Source organism: Botryllus schlosseri, chromosome 1, assembly GCF_051294905.1.
Source record: "Botryllus schlosseri isolate E-star chromosome 1, Bs_hap1, whole genome shotgun sequence".
In the NCBI taxonomy this organism is placed as follows: Eukaryota; Metazoa; Chordata; class Ascidiacea; order Stolidobranchia; family Styelidae; genus Botryllus; species Botryllus schlosseri.
Window position 1 is genome coordinate 8684017 of NC_137236.1, and position 20937 is coordinate 8704953.

Consider the following 20937-nt stretch of genomic DNA (forward strand, 5'->3'; position numbering starts at 1 on the left):
TCAACAAATATTGTGTTATGGTTGTAAATCTGGATATTAGACTACTGAAAAAAGTTTCGTCGTTTCACTTTCCATTTGACGATGCGAAGTTACAAAAATTTATGATCATTTGTGAATAGGCGTGATTGGAAGCCAACTCTCAATTCAGGAATATGTGAATTGCACTTTCAATCAAAGTACATGAACGACTATGGCTTGCGAAAGCGACTATGTTTAGACGAAAAACCAGTCCCTACCATTCGATCCAGGCAGGAGCTGCAACGGCATTCACTCGTCCCGAATGTGACTCCATGCAGAAAGCCACAAAGAAAGGGGTATTTCCGAAAGATGAGTTGGAACCTTTTCAAGTGCCTGATAGAATATACAGCTTATCAGATTCGATGGAGTCGCGCACTCTACAAGGCTTTAGCACGTAGGCTACAAAAGAGATAAGGATTATGTGATAAACTACCATATGGAATTAAATGAAATCCCGAAGGTTTCAAAGAGCATAAAGATTGGCGATAAGTTGCATGTGAAGTTGCAGTGTGATGGAAAGAATGTTCCTCTGCCTCCTCGGTTCACACAAGGCACTAATGCTACTCTGACCAAGTTCAGTGCTTTACCCAACTTCCCACAATATCCCTAAAATATCCGAGAAAAATCCGAGCACAATTTACTGGAAGAGCTTCAAAATCGAATATATTACAATACATTTATTACAATACGTACAATACAAGGTAACACATATATTACATGCTCATATTCCATATTCATCTGAAAGGATTCGTTTTGCTCTATTAATCCCGTACATATCTGCCCATGCTTATAGAATGCTTACGAGAAGCTTTCCATTTCCCTCAAGGTCAACCTTGAGTCGGTACAGCAAATGAAGTGTTGATGCGGTTGAAGTCCTTGGAATTTTGAAAAAAAGGGGCGAGATATCCCGAGATATAATGTTGATGGTGGATGAGATGTATTTACAGAAAAGTTTTCAATATCATGCTGGTAAATATTATCGAGCAGATGAAAGCGGTAACTTATATAAAGGTTGTAATAATGGTTGTAATGAACGGCCTACGAAAATCAACATCAAGCATGATGAAGGCACTGCCAGAAACCGAAATTACAGAAACTTGGTTAGCAGAGGAATTGGTGGATCTCAATCGCCATTGATTTGCTGTTCGGGGACTTGTGTCGGATAACCATCCTCCCAATGCGAAAGCCCCAGGAAATGATGAGTCCTCTTTTCATCACCCAGCTAGCACACCCACTTGGTATCCAGGTGGAATTTAAGTGGTATGGATAAACGGAATGGGTTAGTAATATGTGACCCACTTCGAAACCAAGCGAGATTTCCATCCATAAGATGCGTGGTTATACCATACCAATCCCAGGTAGATTGCAATAAGTCTCTTCTCATTGTACCTATCAATTTGAACTCGGGGGAGTTTTACTTGTTGAGTTTTTGTAATCAAATCATCTTGAAACATCTAGAAATCCACTTATGGAAGAGCTTAGATTTCCAATATATCACCCACACAAAAACCAACCTTATTTTCCATCAATGTTATTTGGTTTATTTCATCGAATAATAAAGATGGTTCCGTATGTAGTAAAGTTTTCTACCTATTATGCGATCCCTGATGGTTGCTTGAACATCGAACATTAAAACCCTACCATGATTTACTTCGTCAATGTGATGTGAACTATTTAAAATTGGCCGTTTGTCACACTGAAGTGAATTTAAATTTCGGTTGCTAGAGTACTCAATTCCTCACAGCGTGCGTTATAATTTTCTAGCGTATATCCCATTACCTTTATCCCTTATCTGTATCTACTATATTTAACTCAGGATTAATTTTACTCGTGAAATTTCTGTGATCAAATAATTGGAACTTGTGATTTTCGTCAATGAAGACTGGTCGATTTTCCATACGGCTCTCACATGTGACCGAGTAGTTTTCCGAAATAAATGCTTCTTTTATATTTTCTTACAGCAAGGTTTGTCCATCTATATAGTAAAGTCACATTATAATCGGTTTCCGATTTATTCATTTGCGATGATGGTCGCTGGGACATTTGCAAATTGAATTCCATCTCCATATGAATTGAAATCCGGTACTGGTGACGATAAGCGACTGAGAATCGGGCGGCCTCGGTTCGACTCCCGTCGGAGGTTTGTCCGGGCTCCTCTTCTTCCGCCATGAGACCCGAGAATGACTCGACGAAAGAAAGCACTCGCAAGTTATGGAAATAGCTAGCAAGGGCCGTGGCCTCGAAAAATATTAACATCGAGAGTAACTGTGACGGCGGGCGCTCTAAGCCGAGGTAGATGTCAGTCTTAAAATAAAAATTTAAAAATGCCAAAAATAAGCAATTTTTGGCATATGCCAAAAATAACACGGCCAGCCAAATAGTGTATTTCGTTCATGGTGTTACGTTAACAGGACCGCGTTACAAGCGAGAAGAGCGTTTGTGAAAGGCAGGTTTCTTGATCTGGGTCCAGCCCACCCATTAGGGGTGAAAGCATGGTGTCCTAAATGGTGTGGGCACAGTGAGATTGAACGGCTGACTGCATTTGGTTTACGTCATACTTTCCATTTGCCCAAAGGCAATTTTACGACCATTTTTGACGGCTTGTCGAGCACTAAATTTGATAAAACGAGTATCAATGAGAAGCTGCCGCAGTACTGATTATTAAAATATAAATTATATTCTGCTCATGGAACTGGAACCCCCAAAATCAACCACGATTTTTGCATTGTGATCGAGTTGAACATTGTGACGTAAGAAACTATCTGGCTATTTCTGAGCTGCATAGTGTCGTTTTGCCAGACAGTCTTGTAGCGTCAATGTTCTTAAACAAGCTAACCTTCCCAGGACTCTTCCATGCGAGTTGGTAATATTAAAGCCACCTGAAGTGACAAAAGTCCTCCGAAAATATATCGGTAGACTGAAGGAGAAATGATAGTCGGGCTACTAAATAGAATGTCTTAAGAGACAACACAGGAAACTCCTGGAAAAGGATCGGGAAGAAAATTCTTTCCGCGATGAGATCGATGGCACTGGCGAAGTGATCTCTTTTCATGATGCATGGAAGCCAGTTCGGCCCTCCAACGATTTTGAAGCTCTGAAAACCTTTTGTGGATGGCTGGCAACATTCTTTCCCTCAACGGCTACTGTTGAAGCCGATATTTCCCAGATTCGCTGGGCGAGAAATGAATTTAGGAGAAACTTAGCTGACCTGAGTTTGGAAGCACTGTTACAGTGCAAACGATTTAAGTCTATTCAACAGCTGTAACAATCAGCTGTTGAGAGTGTTTTTTAGGCTTTTCTTTCTCTTTTTTTGCTTACTGGCACCGATTCCGATGGATACTGCACATTTTGTGGTTTCGTTTGATATTATTAACCTATGAAATCGTTCGGTTTTTTCTTCTTATTGTTTGTTGGCACTGATTATACGTGGATGCTGCACATTTTGTGGTTTCTTTTGACAAACTAGCCCAAATAAAGCGTTTTTGTGACTAATTCGATGCTGAAACTATCTATTTAGAGGACGATGCCAAAACTGCCAAAAATAAAAATCGAAAAATGCCAAAAATAAGTTATTTTTGGCAGTTTTGGCATATGCCAAAAATAACACTGCCTGGTCTTATCGCAATGTACATTGTGTGTGTCTTGTTCAGTTGAAAATATAACTCAACGAGTACACAGTGATGACGGCCTCACTCACCCATCGTAAAGGTTATTATATACTCGGATTGCCGTATATATTGGTTTGAGTGAGTAGTGGTAGCAGGTATGTACTGTACAGTATACAATGTTAAAGTTAAATGACGTGTAGGGTAGGGTTTACCTAACATCGCCTTAGCACATGTCTACGGCGAATTCTCGGCCCGCTTACACTGCCACTGCTACTGCCTCTGCTACAAGGACCGGGGCCGTAATATTATCTTCGCTACCAGCTTAGTGGGTTACCCACATGGTTCCCCATAAAATACCTCTGTAATATGGGGCCAAAAAGGTACGGGTCCCGATTGGTTTCCCCACCTGGTTACCACAATTCATCTCACCTTGATACCTTGTGGTACCAAAGTAGGCGTGCTACCAGGGCACCCATCCTGCGCCAAGAAAACGTATCTATTTTTCGATACTGTACAGTGTACAACTGTACATCTTGTAACGAACACACGAAACAATTTACTCCGGGCCAAGAAGTTTGTTTTTCCTCCATACTTTAAGTATATCAACTTTAAGTATATCATCGCCTGGTGGATTCGGTGCATCCAGCGATCTTCACAAGATCAGGAAATGTGATGATAAGCCGGATTCGAATTTGCATGGAGCGCCAAAATTGACATTGTCCTCATTGCATCCAAGCAATAACAAACAGAATGTCAACTCAGCTCTTGCTCCATTCCACAAGTCAACTATTGGGGTTTGCAAAATTTACTAGCCTCACAGGGGAGATATGGCTTCAAATTTGAGCCTTATTAATGCTTGGTAGACAATCGTCAATTCTTGTCAGAGATTTTCAGCAAACCCCTTGGCCAAAGCAAGTGGTCCCGCAAAATGTAAAAATTTATTTTTTTACACAGACATTGCTAATTGGCTTATAAAATGGAATGAATATAACCCCAAGAACTATTGGCTGTCAAGGCAAACCTTCAAAGCTCCGATTAAAGCCCTGCAGTCGCAGTTACTGCATATGCAAGATCTGTTAGCAGAGGGGTATGAACAGAGGTGGTCAAAGTAGTCAAGAAAGCTACTCAAGTAGAAGTAAAAGTAGCGATGAAAAATCTACTCAAGTACGAGTAGAAGTACTTCTTCTATAAGCAACCTAAAACTATTTGAAGTTGAAGTAGAATTGACTGACTTGAAAAGTACTCAAGTAAGTAAGTAGTTGTGAAAACGATCCTAATTCGTTCACATGGATTGTAAAAAGGTGCATATTCAGCTATGCGAAAGGTGACGAGTTTATTTATTCATATTGATGCATACCAGCAGGTATCCAATTTTCGATAGCTTAAGCATTCGTCCACATCATGGGATGAAAATGATAGTATTGATATGGAAATGCGATACTTATCCTCTGTTTTCTCGAACAGCACGTTTTAAAAAATAGCATGGTATGGCGCCATCCCCCATATTACAAGGTCCGTAGTTTAGTCAAAAAGCAATACGGAGAAGTTGTATAGGATACGGTGTAAACACGTTATGTGATTAGTTAACGTTAATAAAAAATACGGGGGACCCTAAAAATGCCATAGTGTGTAGCTTTATTTCCGTAAATTAAAGGTACTACTGCACTTGCTTTTATACTTCAACATGTATTTTATCCAGACAAAAGAACTGATATTAATTATACCTGAAAGTATAAGATACTTGGAATTGAAAATGAAACATAAATACTACTTTTAAAAGCGGAACATGTTTTCATGCCTTTAGTACAGAAAGTTTCAAAGGTGGCATGCTAAAACAGCTCGAAAACTAACAAAAAAAAGTAAGAGTCCGCTTTTCCAGGTTCGGGCTCGCCATGAACATGCTAGATTACGAAACATCAGTTTCAAACGTTATGATGAGCCATATATACTGTGATGAATTATTTCATATGGGCGAAGGGCGACAATGTGAAGTGAACGCAGGGATATATATGTGGACGGAACCAAGCCTACCAGCTACTTAAATTATATTTATCGATACTTTCGTGAAATTATGCCGGTAACTTCGCATCCACTGCGCGCGACGAAAATTTTGGGCTTTAGTCAACTTTTATGAAAATAAAATGTTGATAGTCCGTGAAAACAGCCCCGAAATTCCTCAGACCATCTTCCTGATTGGAAGATTAAACTACTTCTACTTGACAAACTGAAAATACCGAAAAGTAAGTAAGTAGATCACAAAATATTACGAAGTAGAAGTAGAAGTCGCGAAAATCATATCTGATTGAGTAAATGCCAGAAGTAGAGGAAAACTACGTGAGTACTTCGAAAAAGTAAAAGTACTGCGTTACTGACCAACTATGGGTGTGAATATGTGATTCCCAAAAAATTCCAAAGTGATTCGATTAAAAGAAGGTTCTCGCGGTATAGGCAAATGAGTGAGGGGAGATTTTTGGTTGGTTTAACGGAAGTTACCAATTCTGAAAAGATAATTCTGCTCCGTTTCATCCTAAAAATTGATGTAAACTACTGGGAGAAAGATATTGGTGTTTCAAGTTCAACTCATTTTGATCATTTCAAACAAGTCATTGAAGATGTGGCGATTGAAATTACCGAATCAGTTCTATCTCCTGACAGGGGCGAAGAGGTGTCGTATGTTATTGCTGGGTACATTGGTAAGAAGGTCCTCGAAAAATTGTCTTGTCAGATATGTTATGAGTCGTTTTTTGATTAGTCCTGTGGCGCGAGCTCACGTTATCTCGAATTACTCGATCGTTGGTGACGGCTTGCTCCCTCAGAACCAGTCGCCAAGTTTGTTGCATACAGTTTTTCAATTCCAGATGGTTCTGATAAAATATTATGCTCTCACCCCCGAGTCGCAGTGAGGGAAGCTTGTCAATATGTTTTGCATCGTTTTGGGGGACCGCAACTTTTGCATATTGTGATCATAGAGATCGAGCTTTAAAATTGGCGAGCAAAATCATTGAGAACATAGATTACTATAACAAGCAAAAGCTGGGAAATGGCTCTGTGATAAAAGATGCTGTGAGGGACTTTGAAAATCGGCAGTAGAGCACGACGTAGTTTGCTTACTACATTAATTCATTTCGCTTGCAAAACATCTATGGCTCAGCTTCGTGTACGTTTTTCAGAGTAGTTCCAAATAAATGAAATTTGATTTTCACGTGCTTCAATTCCTTTTACCATGCAATAAAATACTTTGAGATGCCCAAGTTGGGGATTCTCGTATCATTGTCTTCTTCTGCGTTGGTGGATAAATACATTGCGACGCTGTTACTTGGCTCTTAAATGGCTTGTTTCATCTGAAAAGTACTTTCGCCTATTATACGACTTCATTAGACTCGTATGGCGAGGCGTCTGGTATTGAGAAGTGAGATCACAAACAATCATCGGGTCAGTCGTGATGTCCGTTTTGTGACTCGAGTCACGATTTTATGATGACTCGACTTGACTCGAGTCATTTTCTCAAAATAAGGAAATTACTTGACTCGACTCGAGTTTATCCGTGTATTGACTCGACTTGGACTCGAGTCCTTACGCATGACTCGAACAGAATCATCTGCGTCGAGACTCAGACGGCCAAGACCGACATTTCAAAAAATAGTGAAGTATCCACACTGTTGGAATTTCGTCTATTGTTACTGGTACTTGAAAATCCGACCAGAAACTGCAAAAATTGAGGAAAATTACTATATTATAAATGCAAACCATATTCGGTATCACCAAACAGAGCTCTAAAAAGTGGATTTAACAAGACTTCAACTGGAAACTGGTCAGTCAACACAATGACTTTGACTCGACTCGAGTCATAATACTACGAGTCGGACTCGACCCTCTGCTCGCTGACTTGGACTCTAACTTGACTCGGTGGTGAATTGAAAATGACTCCAGTCAAAACTATCAAAGTGAGATTGAACCGGGACTTGGAGCCTCGTGACTTGGTTACAACCCTGCGTGTCAGTCAAGACATTATGTAACGAAAATCCAACTCAGAGCTCACATTTCTAAGACTCCTTGGAAAAACATTACAGGGGCGTACGTCCGACTGAAAAGAATAACATTCGTCTTTCCACACCCCGTCGTCTTTAACTTAAAAAGACGCAGAAAATCCATAAATGACCGTTACACATCAATTGCTCCTTTATTTCATCAACTTGAACATTTGAAATAAGTCTTACAGGATAGTGCTAAAATTTGCAATACAACTCAAATTGAGTTGGCGGTTAGCGTTCGATTGAAAGAGTCATCGGGCTGATACAAAAAAGCCCGCAAAACATCATGAAAAGATTTCTTCGTCGATTACATTCACCCCATCTTCCAGGAGGATCAAATATGAAGTCCGCAAAACAAATTGATTGAATTACATGAAAGCACATTTGCACAATGCCACTATTCGGGCTGATAAAAAGACCGCAAAACATCATGAAAAGATTTCTTGTCGATTCAATTGACCCGTTCTTCCAGGAGGATCAAATATGAAGTCGGCAAAACAAATTGATTGAATTACATAAAAGCACATTAGCACAATCACAGGTCACGCCTGAATCAAGAATCAGGTAGGACAACACGAATTAAGTTCAATGTCAAATGTTCGAGCGGAGAGCGGCACTCGTGAACACGAGATAAGGTGTTATCATCCACATTCTTCGGACTGGTACTGGGTCGATCCAACCACCTGAGTGAGGTTGGACACGCTCGTTGCACCGTTGTCGGAATCTTCCAGATAGCCCAACAGAACCATGAAGCCCCATATAATCAACGGAATGCATGCGCATGTCAACGCCACCTTCAGAACGAGCCAAGTACGCGAATTCAACTCGCCTTTAATGCTGCGATTGATCTTGTCATGGCGAGTTTTTTCGCTGATTGCGTCATCTGAAATAAAATGTCGCGACTGAAATATAAGCACGAAACGTTGGACATTCGAAGTTTACCCCTTCCGACATTACCAGTCGCACAACACACTACATCCCAAGCGTCAGACAGCTCATATCAAACCGATACCAGGCGCTACAGTTAGAGTGCAGCGTGTACAATATGAGCTATGATCCAATTGAAGTGTGATATTTTATGTGGATACTGCGGCCGGTAACAGAATAAAAAATTGACCATGGATATTTTTCATTCAGGGAGACGTCTACTAACATTGCGGGAACAGCTGCGTACAGTGCAAATGTACATATAATCATGGACACCCGAACGATGAAAGTCGTGTTAACACTACTAACCCAGGCGGCTACTTGTCACTGAAGCAATTGCGCCATAATCCGGGCTGCTTAGACCTTCTTTGATTGTATTCTTCAATTGAGCCTTGGAGCTGCTCGAGCCATCCAGGACTCCCAAATCATTAGCCTCCTGGTTGGCCTGCTTCGAACTTCTCCCTTTGCCTTTGATTGTCTTCTTTTCTTCCAGTACACCTTGTGACATTCGAAGAATCGATTTACACAATGCCACAGCGACAATACGAAAATATTGAATATAGTTGGCATGGTGTGTTCGTAACCAAAGTTCTAAAATGTCCAAAAAATCGAGCAGACGGCACTCGCCGTACATTTTTCGGCTCGTTTGTACCGTGGGCCAAGGGCAAGAATTTAGCACGATCCATTTCAAGTGACGCCATGATTAGTCTTAGCGATGAATGACCTAGGCATCTCCATATTGAAAATGTTATTGGATATTAATGAGCGCATTATATCCTAATGGCTACGCAGTGCGCTTCTGCGATGAAAGTTATCAGTGACCTTCCTAATTAACCACCATGGAAGAAACGATAGACCACATTGACGCTCTTCAACTATAGAAAGGAGTCAGCAGGGTTGTAATCAAGTCACAAGGCTCCGAGTCACAAGTCACTCTCACTTTTATAGTTTTGACTCGAGTCAATTCGAGTCAATTTCATTTCGTCCCCGAGTCAACTTCGAGTTCAAATCATTATGCAGAGGTTTGAGTCCGAGTCATGGGATAATGACTCTAGTCCGAGTCAAAGTCATTGTGTTGACTGCTCAGTTTCCAGTTACAGTCTTGTTAAACCCACTGCTATAACCCTATTTGGTGATATCGAATGGTTCTCATTTATAATACACTAATTCCCCTCACTCCTAATAGTTTCTGGTCGCCTTTTCAAGTACCAGTACCAATAGACAAAGCCCCAATTGGGTGGTTACTTTTCCATTCTTCAAAATTACAATGAAATGTCGGTCGTGGCCGTCTGAGTCTCGAGTAATATGACTTGGATCGAGTCATGCGCAATGACTCGAGTCCAAGTCGAGTCAATACACATATTGACTCGAATCGAGTCAATATCCGTATGTTTAGAAAATGACCCGAGTCAGGATTGTTAAGTGACTGGCGACACAATCGAGAACTCCAAAGAACGTTTTGTACAAGATTGGGCGACATGGAACTATGTAGGAAGAATATATCAAGTGTATAATGAATGGATCGGAACGCTCACTTACACCGGTAGCGTGCATTACAATTTTTGCCATGAAACAAAATGAATCGGCGTTACCGTCATTCGGATTCTTCTCAAGCAGGTCTCCGTAAACGACGCTCATATCTGGGGACGCGTAGTTGCAACCCTTTCCAAGTCTTACAGGCAGTCGTACACCTTTATCGCCGAATAGATCACACGCCAGATCATCCGGAACCTCCACTAAACAAAGTTTTGAATAGTGATTAAACATACAGGTTTGAACCGAGACGAGACAATATTTGATCAATCGCAGCGTTAGGGCTTACTTGGCGAGGGTAACTGCGCTATGGAAACGCACCCAGTCTCGAATAAACTTGCATAGAGTTCAATAGCTAGTCGAGGCCTGGACAAAAGTCCGAACAGAACGATAAAACCATAATTTACACGGTCACAGCCCTGTAAAATAAGACATCTCTAGCCCTAGTAAAATTGCACTGCTGACGGTGACGGCCCTATATGTCAAATAACACTGCTGTTCCAAGGAATGTATCAGCAATAATGAGACCAACGAGCTTGCTTGAAAATCAGATTGACACTGTTGGGGTCAACAGATATAATGTCATATGAAATGTGGCAATTGGTTATATTATACATCTTCGTCGCTTTACAGACATCTGTAACCTATCGATATTGATCGTCTTACCATCACGACCTGGAACAACGTCGTATCCGTCACCGCGGTCCTGTGCTGGATTGCCATGGCAAAGCTTGCCGGCAGATTGCTTCTTGGAGCTGATTGGCATTCCTTTTGCTCCGAATCGATTATCCCCTACGATCGATACTTACCCTTTATCAAAATGATGCGAACGGGAGCTTCACCCTGACTTATTACAACGGTAAGCCTGCGGTAATCCTGTAAATAGACGTCACGATTACCGAAGTTCTGGTGCGCGATGCCCGCACCATCACAAACCTGTTAAATGAAAGCCATTGATGGACGCCAGCAAATAAATAGTCAACCAGACGATAATGGGTTGATGATCATGAAACGGAAAATTAACCACTGATTACTGTGTGAGACAGTCGATGTTTCACGTAAATATACGATTGACCTTTCGTATCCTATCACTCTGTATTGACCCCACATTGATGACCAACTGATGTGTTGGGCTCGGCATAACGACGCATGTACTCGAATGCGATTGTATTCTAAAGAACATGGACATAGATGAACATGAACAGCCCCTTTGATCAAACGACGTTATGCGGGGTTGTTCTGAGTTGACCAACTCTAAAAAAATCGTGATGTTCAGTCCGTTTCCCATACCTTTTACCTTGAAAACCTTGTACCTAAATAGTAAATACCTTATACCTTGCATCTGTGTGCAATCCGTGCATGTAGAGCTGGAAGAATATTGGATGGAGATGATGGATTCACCTATAATTCTAGTTACCTAGCCTGCTAAAATGCAATAAATAACACGGTTTATGCAGCTGTTGTGGTTTGGGGTGATGCAAAACCTCGTTATCGATTTTATTTTGAGTTCAGGACACCATTTTCATATTGCTTACTGTCGTAGAAATTCACAAATCTATATAAAACTCAGCATCATTTTGCACGATTCATCATGTTAAAGAATATAACTGTAAACATATCATCTACTCGCACAGCGACATTAAAAAAATCCATATATTTATTGAAATTAACGACATAACAGAAAAAATGGATAGCAAAACGAAACAACATAACAAATAAATGGATTAGTTTGACAAAAACGCAATGCCTATTCTGTGGATGAATCGATTTATTTTTAAAAATTTCTGAATCTTTTCCAGTGATCTTCCTGAAACCTTGTAACAGACTGGCTTGCTTTTTCTGTCGTCTGGTATGTACATAGCTGTGTTTAATTTTGTCATTCGCGCTGCTGCATCGTCAACCAGGATACTTGACGACTATTAACGAATTCCCGAGCACTCACGAAACGCGTAATTCTACAACATTCTGCTTTTGGAAGACTCGACCCAATTTCGTCTTGAAGCTATAGCATCAATATGAATCATCATTACGTCCCAATCAAATGTACAAACAGGACATAGGTAGGCTATCTGTCTGGGAATAGTATTACAGGAGCTTTTAGAGTAATAAATTTACATGAATTAGTTGAAAATTGAAAAAAGTGGAAATATAAGTTGAAAATTCGATATCACTGCTGTGGAGAGTGGTAGCTGCTTTTGAATAAAATATGGATGGTGGAGATCTAGCTGTAAGTTCACCTTCGTTGCTTCGTAATGGTGCAGGCTGTCTTGTAGTTATGTTCAGTCTTATTATTCTCTGATTTTAACTTTCATCAATCAATATTTGACGTCAATCGTTCCTAATGTGGTATTCTCTAATCATGGTAGGTGGTTATGTCATCTTTTGCAACAATCCTCGAAATCGAGTCAGCGGCTCATTTTTCGATATCCTTGCATAGTATAGCTACAAATTCATTTTGTGATGTCGCCAAATATCATTGGCTGCAGTTTTTCATAGCCACGAAAGATTTTGACTAACTGTTTGAATCCTATCCATGGCGTTGACTTTCGTGTTAATCTTTATGCCACCCATATAACCAGAATCCCCACTTCATTAACTGCGTTTTGGATGCGTAAATTTACAAGTAAATTTCCTACAGATGACTCTCTCAGATGCAGCACATATTCTATGAGTTGGAACTGCTATTGCCACATAGGCTCTCCTGATGTGACTGCGACAGTTGAAGCGAAAAGACGATGAAGAAATGTGAAGGCAAAGCATTTACCATGATCAGGGGGCTGCAGATTAGGAACGAGTGGTGGCTAAGATAAAGAGTGGTTAGTTAAACTCGGGCAACAAGAAAAAGACTGAATATAACTGCTGAAAATCGTGCACCGCCGCATCAAGTAGCAAAAATAAAATACAGAGACCTCATCCCTATCTTCACAAGCAGCTGACGCTCCCTACAGCAATGAATCCATCCATCCATCCATCCATCTGAATTATCCACTCTGAAAGTTACTGTAAACCGAATCAGTGACAGAGATCTCTGTGTCAGGTTTTTGATCGCTGATTCATTGAAGACGGAATCTTGGTTCATATTGGTGGTATAGTGGTCGAACACCGTGGGTCCTGTCTACCAGTTTCAGAATTGCATAGTTCTCCGCATTTCATGATTGCGCGGGAATTTGCGAAAAATATTCATGTAGTTAACGATTCAGCAAAACGTATGATAAAACTTAATACCACTGCCAACATTCATCTACCATTCTACCTGATTAGTTTTGGATTTTTGTCAAATCAATCCGTTTCTTTGTTTTGTTGTTTCGTTTTGTTATCCATATTCCTGTTATGCTGTTACGATTCACTAAATAATTTGATGTTGCAAATGTCAATGTCGTTGTGGGAGTGGAGGGTACATTCACAGCTATAGTTTTTAACATTGTGAATCGTGTAAAATGATGCTGAGATGTAGGTTGGTTTGAACATTTCTAAGGCAGTGATCAATATGTAAAGAGTGTCCTGAACTCATAATAATATCGACAGTGAGGTTTGAATTACCCTAGGACTAAACCATAGCAGCAGCATAAAACCTGTTATTTATCTTACATTTTAGTAGGCTAGGACAAATCGCGGCACTCATATTATAGCGGAACCTCCATTTCCATCCGATATTCTTCCAGCTTAACATGCACACAGAGAGAAAAGTAGCTAGAAGAGGGTTTTAAGGTGTAAAGGATGGGGAAAGGACTGACCAAAACATTTTGAACGTCGGTCAATTCTGAACAACCCTGATGAATGATTGCGCGGGCCGCTTCGGTTCTTGGTGAGATTCTATAAAAAAAAAGGCGTCATTAGCTAGCTACTTTTAGCTAATTTGATGGGTTCAAGGGAACTAATAACTGTGCTCATATGTTTTTATGCATATGCTTGCTACGCACCATAATCGGTAATATATATGTTATGAAACATGTGCTTGTATCTAGGGCTGGTCACAATGATTCGATTTCTCGAATCTAAATCGAGTCTTAATTTTATTAATTCGAGTCGAGTAGTGAAATACGATTTGTTCGAGTATTGAAATTATACGCTCCTCGTCACCGAAAGTTACTTTATCAATCAGAATTATAGTTTCGATACTAATTTTCTCTGTTCAACCCTTGAAACTTTGACTGGTCGTATCGTAGCATGCGAGACATATAGTGCAAGCTACGATCAATCAATAAATCAGGTTTATCAATATATTCATCGTTTCAAAACATCACAAGACTGCGATACAATGAAAAGATAGGAAGGTGTCGAAACAACTGGGAGTAGCCTATAAGATCAGACACCCACCGCGCTACTGGAAATAGCACATTTTCGAAGTCATGATTATCCCACAACATTGTCACCAAGTGCAATGAAATCGGTATTGTCGAAAAACTACTAAAGTATCTTTAATGTGATGGATAACAGGCATTATATTCTTTGTGGTCGTATAAAAGGTACATATTTGAACCTTGACATATTACATTTTGTTATATGTCATAATGAGTGATACTCGATTACTCGACTCGACTCGGAAGCATATTCCGTGATTCAGAATCGAATCACTCAGGAACTCGATTTTGCCCAGCCCCACTTGTATCTATTCACTAGTCGCGCGGAACGGGAGCCCACTTCGCGAGTCGCGGTGTCTCGGTGTGTCCTTGAACAGAGATTGCTGACGCTGAAATGACACAGTCTGATAGCACAGAACCAGCAGGCTGCACAGTGCACCCTCTCAGATTGAAGCATTCCAGCGGCCTCAAGCGAAACTAGGAATATGCCGTTCTCTCACAATTTCGAATGAATGATACACATATGTAAATTATGGACGATACTTTATACATGAAGGAATGATCATTGCAGTACGTAAATCACATGTGGCCTCTTGAACAATAAGGTTTACCACTTCGGTCATCTCCGTTCAATTTGTCATTTGCGTTTATCGTTGAGCTAATGTTTGGTGAATGCGAAGAAATGTATTGTGATGAAACGCTTATAACGTGTAGGCTAATTTTAAAGTTTTGTACTGCAAATCATATATGCAACAACAAATAAAATATTTGAAGAGCTTCTTAGAGGTACAGAACTTCAATATACAATTAAATACTATTCATATTGAAATGAACCCGAATATTTTCGGATGACGCTCGGCAGGGGTAATCGTCAGCAACTAGTGAAGAATTGGAAGGAACATTGCATATCAACAATCGTATCACAAAATATGACATAACCAGCACGAGATTGCGAATAAGAGAGCGTTCAATTTACTATTTTTAGATGGTACATGAACTCCTGTTGTTGACACAGCCTTGGCAGGTGTATTTTGATAAAAGTCGACTCCAAGGCACACAAATGAAAGTGCGAACGGCCCCTTCCAACGACGCGAAATATGTCGTCCAGATAATTTATCGCACAAGCGGGATTATCCAACAGTGTTAGTGTACCATCTAAACATAGTACATTCAACACTCTCTTATTCGTAGTTTCATGATGGTGACTTCATCTTTTGAGATACGATTGTTGATGTACTATTTCTCCTATTTGCTGACGAAGACCCCAGATGAGTGTCAGCGGAAAATATTTGGGCCCATTTCAATATGAATATTATATATACTATTCAAAATACAATATTGCTTGGTAAATATCATCAGAAATAAGATCATTTTTGTCTACCTTGTGAAAACGCAGCGGTTTGACCGCTACTTAAAAGAAATGTCGTATTTGTGAACACGCGTATACGGCTATAGCCCCTTCCAAAATGTCTTAGATCAGTGGTTCCCGGCACGCGCACCAAAAAGACGCACACGATTCTCAATTGGGGTTTATTCACTGACAAATATTACCTATGGACAATGGACATCGTGGTTTTCGGTCAACAGAATGACAATCGTTTTCGGCCAAGGTTTTCTCGCTGTCGCGCTTTTTTCCCTTTACTTAATTAATTTGATCAGCTGTTGCAATTGCAGTCCCTTCTCGGAAACCTTTTTGAGCTTCATTCGCACTTTTTTTTGTAAAATAAATTTCATTCGCACAAACTAACCGAAAATTGCTATACAAAAAGAAGTTGGAGATACTTAACAACATTTTGTTCAGGTGTGCAACAAATTGGCTACTATGTAGATTAAGCTATCAAGTGTCTCATTAGAAAGGCAACTTTTTTCGCCCGTTTTGATATCAACTATTTTACTGAAACCGTTTTCGGCCAAATAAGTTGTTAAGTTTTCTACAAGATCGTCTACTAGTGCTTGGATGGCCAGGTCTTAAAATCTGTTCTGCAGTCTTACCCAAAATACAGCGTATTATTAGCGAGTGAAAAATGCTGGTTGGCAGAAATCGTTTTTGAGAGCTGACACAAAGGTCCAGGAGGCTCCAGTTTGTCGAAAGGATGGAAAAAACACATGTTTGTGTTGATCCTTTTGCCTCATGTCTAGGAAAATAAGGTTCAAAACGATGAAAGGCACATTAGAGCTCGCTACCTTATAATACGTTGCTCCAACTTGTGTTCTGTTTTTTTCCCCATTTTCTGTCTCGCGAGTATATGTGAAGAGCAAATAAACTCACTATACTGTGTGTTCGTCTATTTAGCTCAGTGGTTCTTAACCTTTTTTCCTCCAGCGCCCCTTTTTAAAGATTATCGTGCTCCAGCGCCCCCCAACCTCATATTGTAAGGAATGTAAAATAGACAATGAGTAAGAGGGAGGACCGTAACAGCACTTGGTCAACCCTCCTAAAAACTATTGCCTTGCGCACCCATAGCGTGATGAACCAAACTTCTGAGGGCTTCGCCCCCAAGAACCCCGTAGCGTGATTTCGATGGTCAGCAAAATTTGTGTGGCCGGTCGCCCTAGCTTTCAAAATATTCTATAATGCATGAATGAATAGGTGGTAATTACATATATATGTCGCTATAAACTCTTTATCCTCTCATCCTACGTAATCAGATTTTTTTACCAGTAGCGCTGTTGTATTGAAAAATAAAGGGCACGTAACTAATAATTAAACATATTCGGGCGTGCCCGTAGGTACAATTAATTCGTTACCAGGGCCGTAAAAGCACTTCGTCAGCCCCCCCCCCAAAAAAAACGGTGGTCTTGGGCCCCCATAGGGTGATAAACCAAACTTCCGTGGGGCTTCGCCCCCAGACCCCTCTTCGGCTATCCGCTATATGCTGATACTGGTCATCTGCATTGGGTGTCCATTTACTGATCCAGCTATTCTCGCCTAGACGCGCCAAGCGCGGAAAATTTCAATGATTATTGATTGAATTGGTCAATATGATTTGGAATTGCATATATATTGATATCAATTTTTATCCTCTGTCTGCTCACGTAAACGGATTTACCGATAGAGCTGAGTGATGTGTGATTGCAAGGTAGGACCCCTCAATAATAATTATACATCTTCGGGCGTATACCCGTTGGCAGGAACGAAACGACACTTCGTCAGGCTCCCCGAAAAAACTTGGGTCTTGGGCTGTCATACGGTGATAAACCGACCGCTCCCCATCACGCTTCTGCCACAAAATCTGCTGTACTGTTTGGCGAGCTAGTGCGAAGCACAAAAATTTTCGATAATTCATGATAAAATCGGTCTATAAGATTGGGAATTGCATATACATTGCTATCAATTTCTTGTCCTCGCTGCTCAAGTTACCAGATTTACCGGTAGAGCTGAGTGAGGTGCAATGTTCCCTCTAATCTGCGCCCGTGCGCACTGCTGACACGGTCTCTGCGCACAGAAAATCTACGTTGCGCACAACAAATTCGAAGTTATGACCTTCTTTTATTGTCGCTACGCACTGTTGTCCAAGGGTCTGCGCAGTGAGTTTGTGAGTGTGCGCAGACTCGTAAAACGGAGTGGGAACATTGTGAGGTGTCTTGGAAACTGTAGGGCCCGTAACTAATAATTAAACATATTCGGGCGGGCGGACCCGTTGGTATGACTTCGTTGCATGAGGTTATTTCGTGACCTCCTGTCTGCTACATCAAAAAATATAGAATCGCCCAACAGGGATATCGCCAATGTACCCTTTAATTTTTGACGGGTCTAAACACACTCACCAACTCACTGCGCAGACCCTTGGAAAACAATGCGTAACGACTAAAAAAAGGTCACCACTTCAGATTTTTTGTGCGCAGCTTAGATTTTCTGTGCGCAGAGACCGTGAAAGTACTGCGCATTTGCGCACGTGCGCAGCTTAGAGGGAACATTGGACATCGCTCAACAGAGATATCTAGTTTTATATATCCCTGTCGCCCAATCGTACTAAACTAAAAGACGCACACGATTTCAAATTGGTATTTCTTCACTGGCATATTATTTTTCCCTGCCAGATGGAAGTCGTCTTCTGAGGTTCAGATTGCCAAGACAGGAACATTAGGTGCCAGCCATTTAGGTGCCTATGGACAATTAAACCTATATGTCTACTGTAGGCTATATACAACGAGGTTTTCGGTGTTAGTTCGCTATGAGTACTCATTAAAGATATGTCCTACTACCACATCATCTACTGCGAAGCCATTTTTCTCCAGCGCCCCCTATATCGCCCCCTGAGCCCAGCGCCCCCATATCGCCCCCTGAGCGTTTCCGCCCCCTTCAAAATAGCCAGCGCCCCTTGGGGGGCGCTGGAGGCAATGTTAAGAACCACTGATTTAGCTTAATCTAACTTGAGAATGCATATCAGTTTATTAACATTGAAGCAGCTATTTCGACTACCTCGAAAATCTGAGTTTTTGTCGCATCTCGCGATCCGAGCCTCAATCATGAAAAGTAATTCATTTTTAATATTACAGTAGTATGCTACGATTTTGCGGACATGTAGGCGATGACATACAGAACGCGCACACCACAATTCTACCCAACACAGCTCTCAAAACATGTCTGACGCACGCGATTTCAAATTAGGGTGATTAAATTCCTCTGCGTGTCGCATTTGTACTTGTCTACTCAGACTGCAAGAACGGGACAATTCCGTGCCGACAACGGAGCAGATCCATATCGAAATGTTTGGCCATCCAGCATCGGCCATTTTTGGCCAAGGTGTTTTCGCCGCTTATGCTTTTGGCACCGCATTTTATCAGCGGTATGATGGCCCAAACATTAACGTCTTCATGCGCCCCGACGCAGAAGGGGTTGGCCTCGAAATGAATGAGTCTCATAGGCCTGAACTTGCCCATTGCACACCCCTACATTAGTACATCTCAACGGTGTTCGTCCATGTTTTTCAAAAAAGCCATTCGGATAAATCGTATCATGAATTCAGATCAAAGGTCGGCGGATTCTCATGATCAAGTCATATTTCTGCGTGTCTCGCTTATTGGCTACAGTACCCAACACCGTGACCTTGGATATGTAAAAACTATCGCAGGATTTTTTGCAATAAACCAACCAAATATTACATATACATATTACCAGATAGCTCTGGCACCTTGTCGACCCAAACTTATATCCTTTGCGGGCCATACTTTATTAACCCTTAAATGAGTAAAAATATGCGTTACAGTAACTTGCAAATGTGATTCTGTAATGATCGTAATTACTACTATCCTCGTGCCTCGCGCTAATTGAACAGTTATTATAAAAATATGATGATTGTTTAGCGACAGAACGCAGAAAGTCAATTTGACGTCATATTTTTCAGCCTGTCACAGGCTTAAACGGGCTGATATACTGTATGTCTGCTATTACACCATGGCGTGTGTATCTGCAGCTTCCAAACCAGACTTTTGGTTACGTAATATTTATAGGGGTAAAATATTAATTCACTACGGCTTGTAAGAGCTACGATTAGTGGCGCGTCGTAACTTAAACAAGTTACAATCGCGTCGCAACTAGAAAAGTTACACTGCCCCTGAATTTCCTATTATAGGGTAATTTGAATTATTCTTCGTCAGAAAAATTACCTATCATTTACGATTTTCATTCGCACTCAATCCGGATTTTCATTCGCCCCATTCGCACCACTTTCGTCATTCGCACTGCAATTTTTTTCATTCGCACAAGTGCGAACCGTCACACAAGTTGAAAAGCACTGCTATAAACCATTGGTCTCTAAATAGCGCCCAGCGAGAACAAAATATGAAAGGAGCTGCATCAATTTTCAAAAAAATACTCTATAATTTATGTTCATTCACGAAATAATTTTAGGCGCCCTTCGAGCTCGCCCGCCATTGGGGCTTTAGGGTGCGGCAGCTGCGGATACTATGAAGCTTACTGTCATGGTAGCTGGTTTCCGTGAAGTGTGCAGCTTGTCGAAATGGCCTTGTTGTTGAGTCAAGCTTGGAGTTATTCCAAAATTCGCCGTCCCTTGATCGAGCGTATGTCTTTGTGCTTTTTTTATAGAACCGACTTGAATTATCCCCCTCAAACACGGCGACGAGCTCGGCAATAACCACTAAAAAGACGGGTAGTAAACCAATATTTAGTTTTCTGAACCATCGTTGAATTTCGACTTTCATCTTCCTTTTTTGCTACCCTTTATGGGTGGTGATAAACTCATTGAAATCACGTGCACTGATTGACTTGTTTTGCGAATTAGGAATATGGAAACACGGCATCGCGTGAAAATTTGAAACACAGACCGTGTAACGCGGAATGGGACAATATAGAAAGAAGGTTTGGTGAGTTTAATTGTAATGACATAATTTGCTGCATTGACTTTACTTTGAATCTTGATTAGGTATGTGAGGTACATATAGGCTGCGTAATCGCGGCATCTTGATGAATAGGGTTGATAGTAAACGAATTTCCTGTTCAGTCTATACCAGTGGTTCTTAACCTTGCCCCCAGCGCCCCCCAGGGGGCGCTGGTGA

General features: G+C 40.9%; 1 protein-coding gene across 1 annotated transcript; it reads right to left on the reverse strand.

The window, feature by feature from the left end:
* Window positions 1-8120: 8120 nt before the first annotated feature.
* On the reverse strand, window positions 8121-10993 carry LOC145440619 (uncharacterized). The gene is made up of 4 exons (XM_080318280.1): window positions 10784-10993; window positions 10177-10320; window positions 8894-9082; window positions 8121-8540 (listed from the first exon to the last, which is right to left on the reverse strand). The coding sequence occupies exons 1-4, from the start codon at window positions 10881-10883 to the stop codon at window positions 8299-8301; spliced, it is 675 nt and encodes a 224-aa protein (XP_080174406.1). The 5' UTR covers window positions 10884-10993; the 3' UTR covers window positions 8121-8298.
* Between the last annotated feature and the right edge of the window lie 9944 nt (window positions 10994-20937).

Bases quoted from the DNA above. Each gene is read 5' to 3' on its own strand.
- LOC145440619 (XM_080318280.1), bottom strand. From the start codon at position 10,883: ATGCCAATCAGCTCCAAGAAGCAATCTGCCGGCAAGCTTTGCCATGGC. The intron at 10,321-10,783 runs GTAAGACGATCA...AACTTTGTTTAG, and splicing joins CGTTGTTCCAGGTCGTGATG to TGGAGGTTCCGGATGATCTG. The intron at 9,083-10,176 runs GTAACGCCGATT...GAATGTCACAAG, and splicing joins TGAGAAGAATCCGAATGACG to GTGTACTGGAAGAAAAGAAG.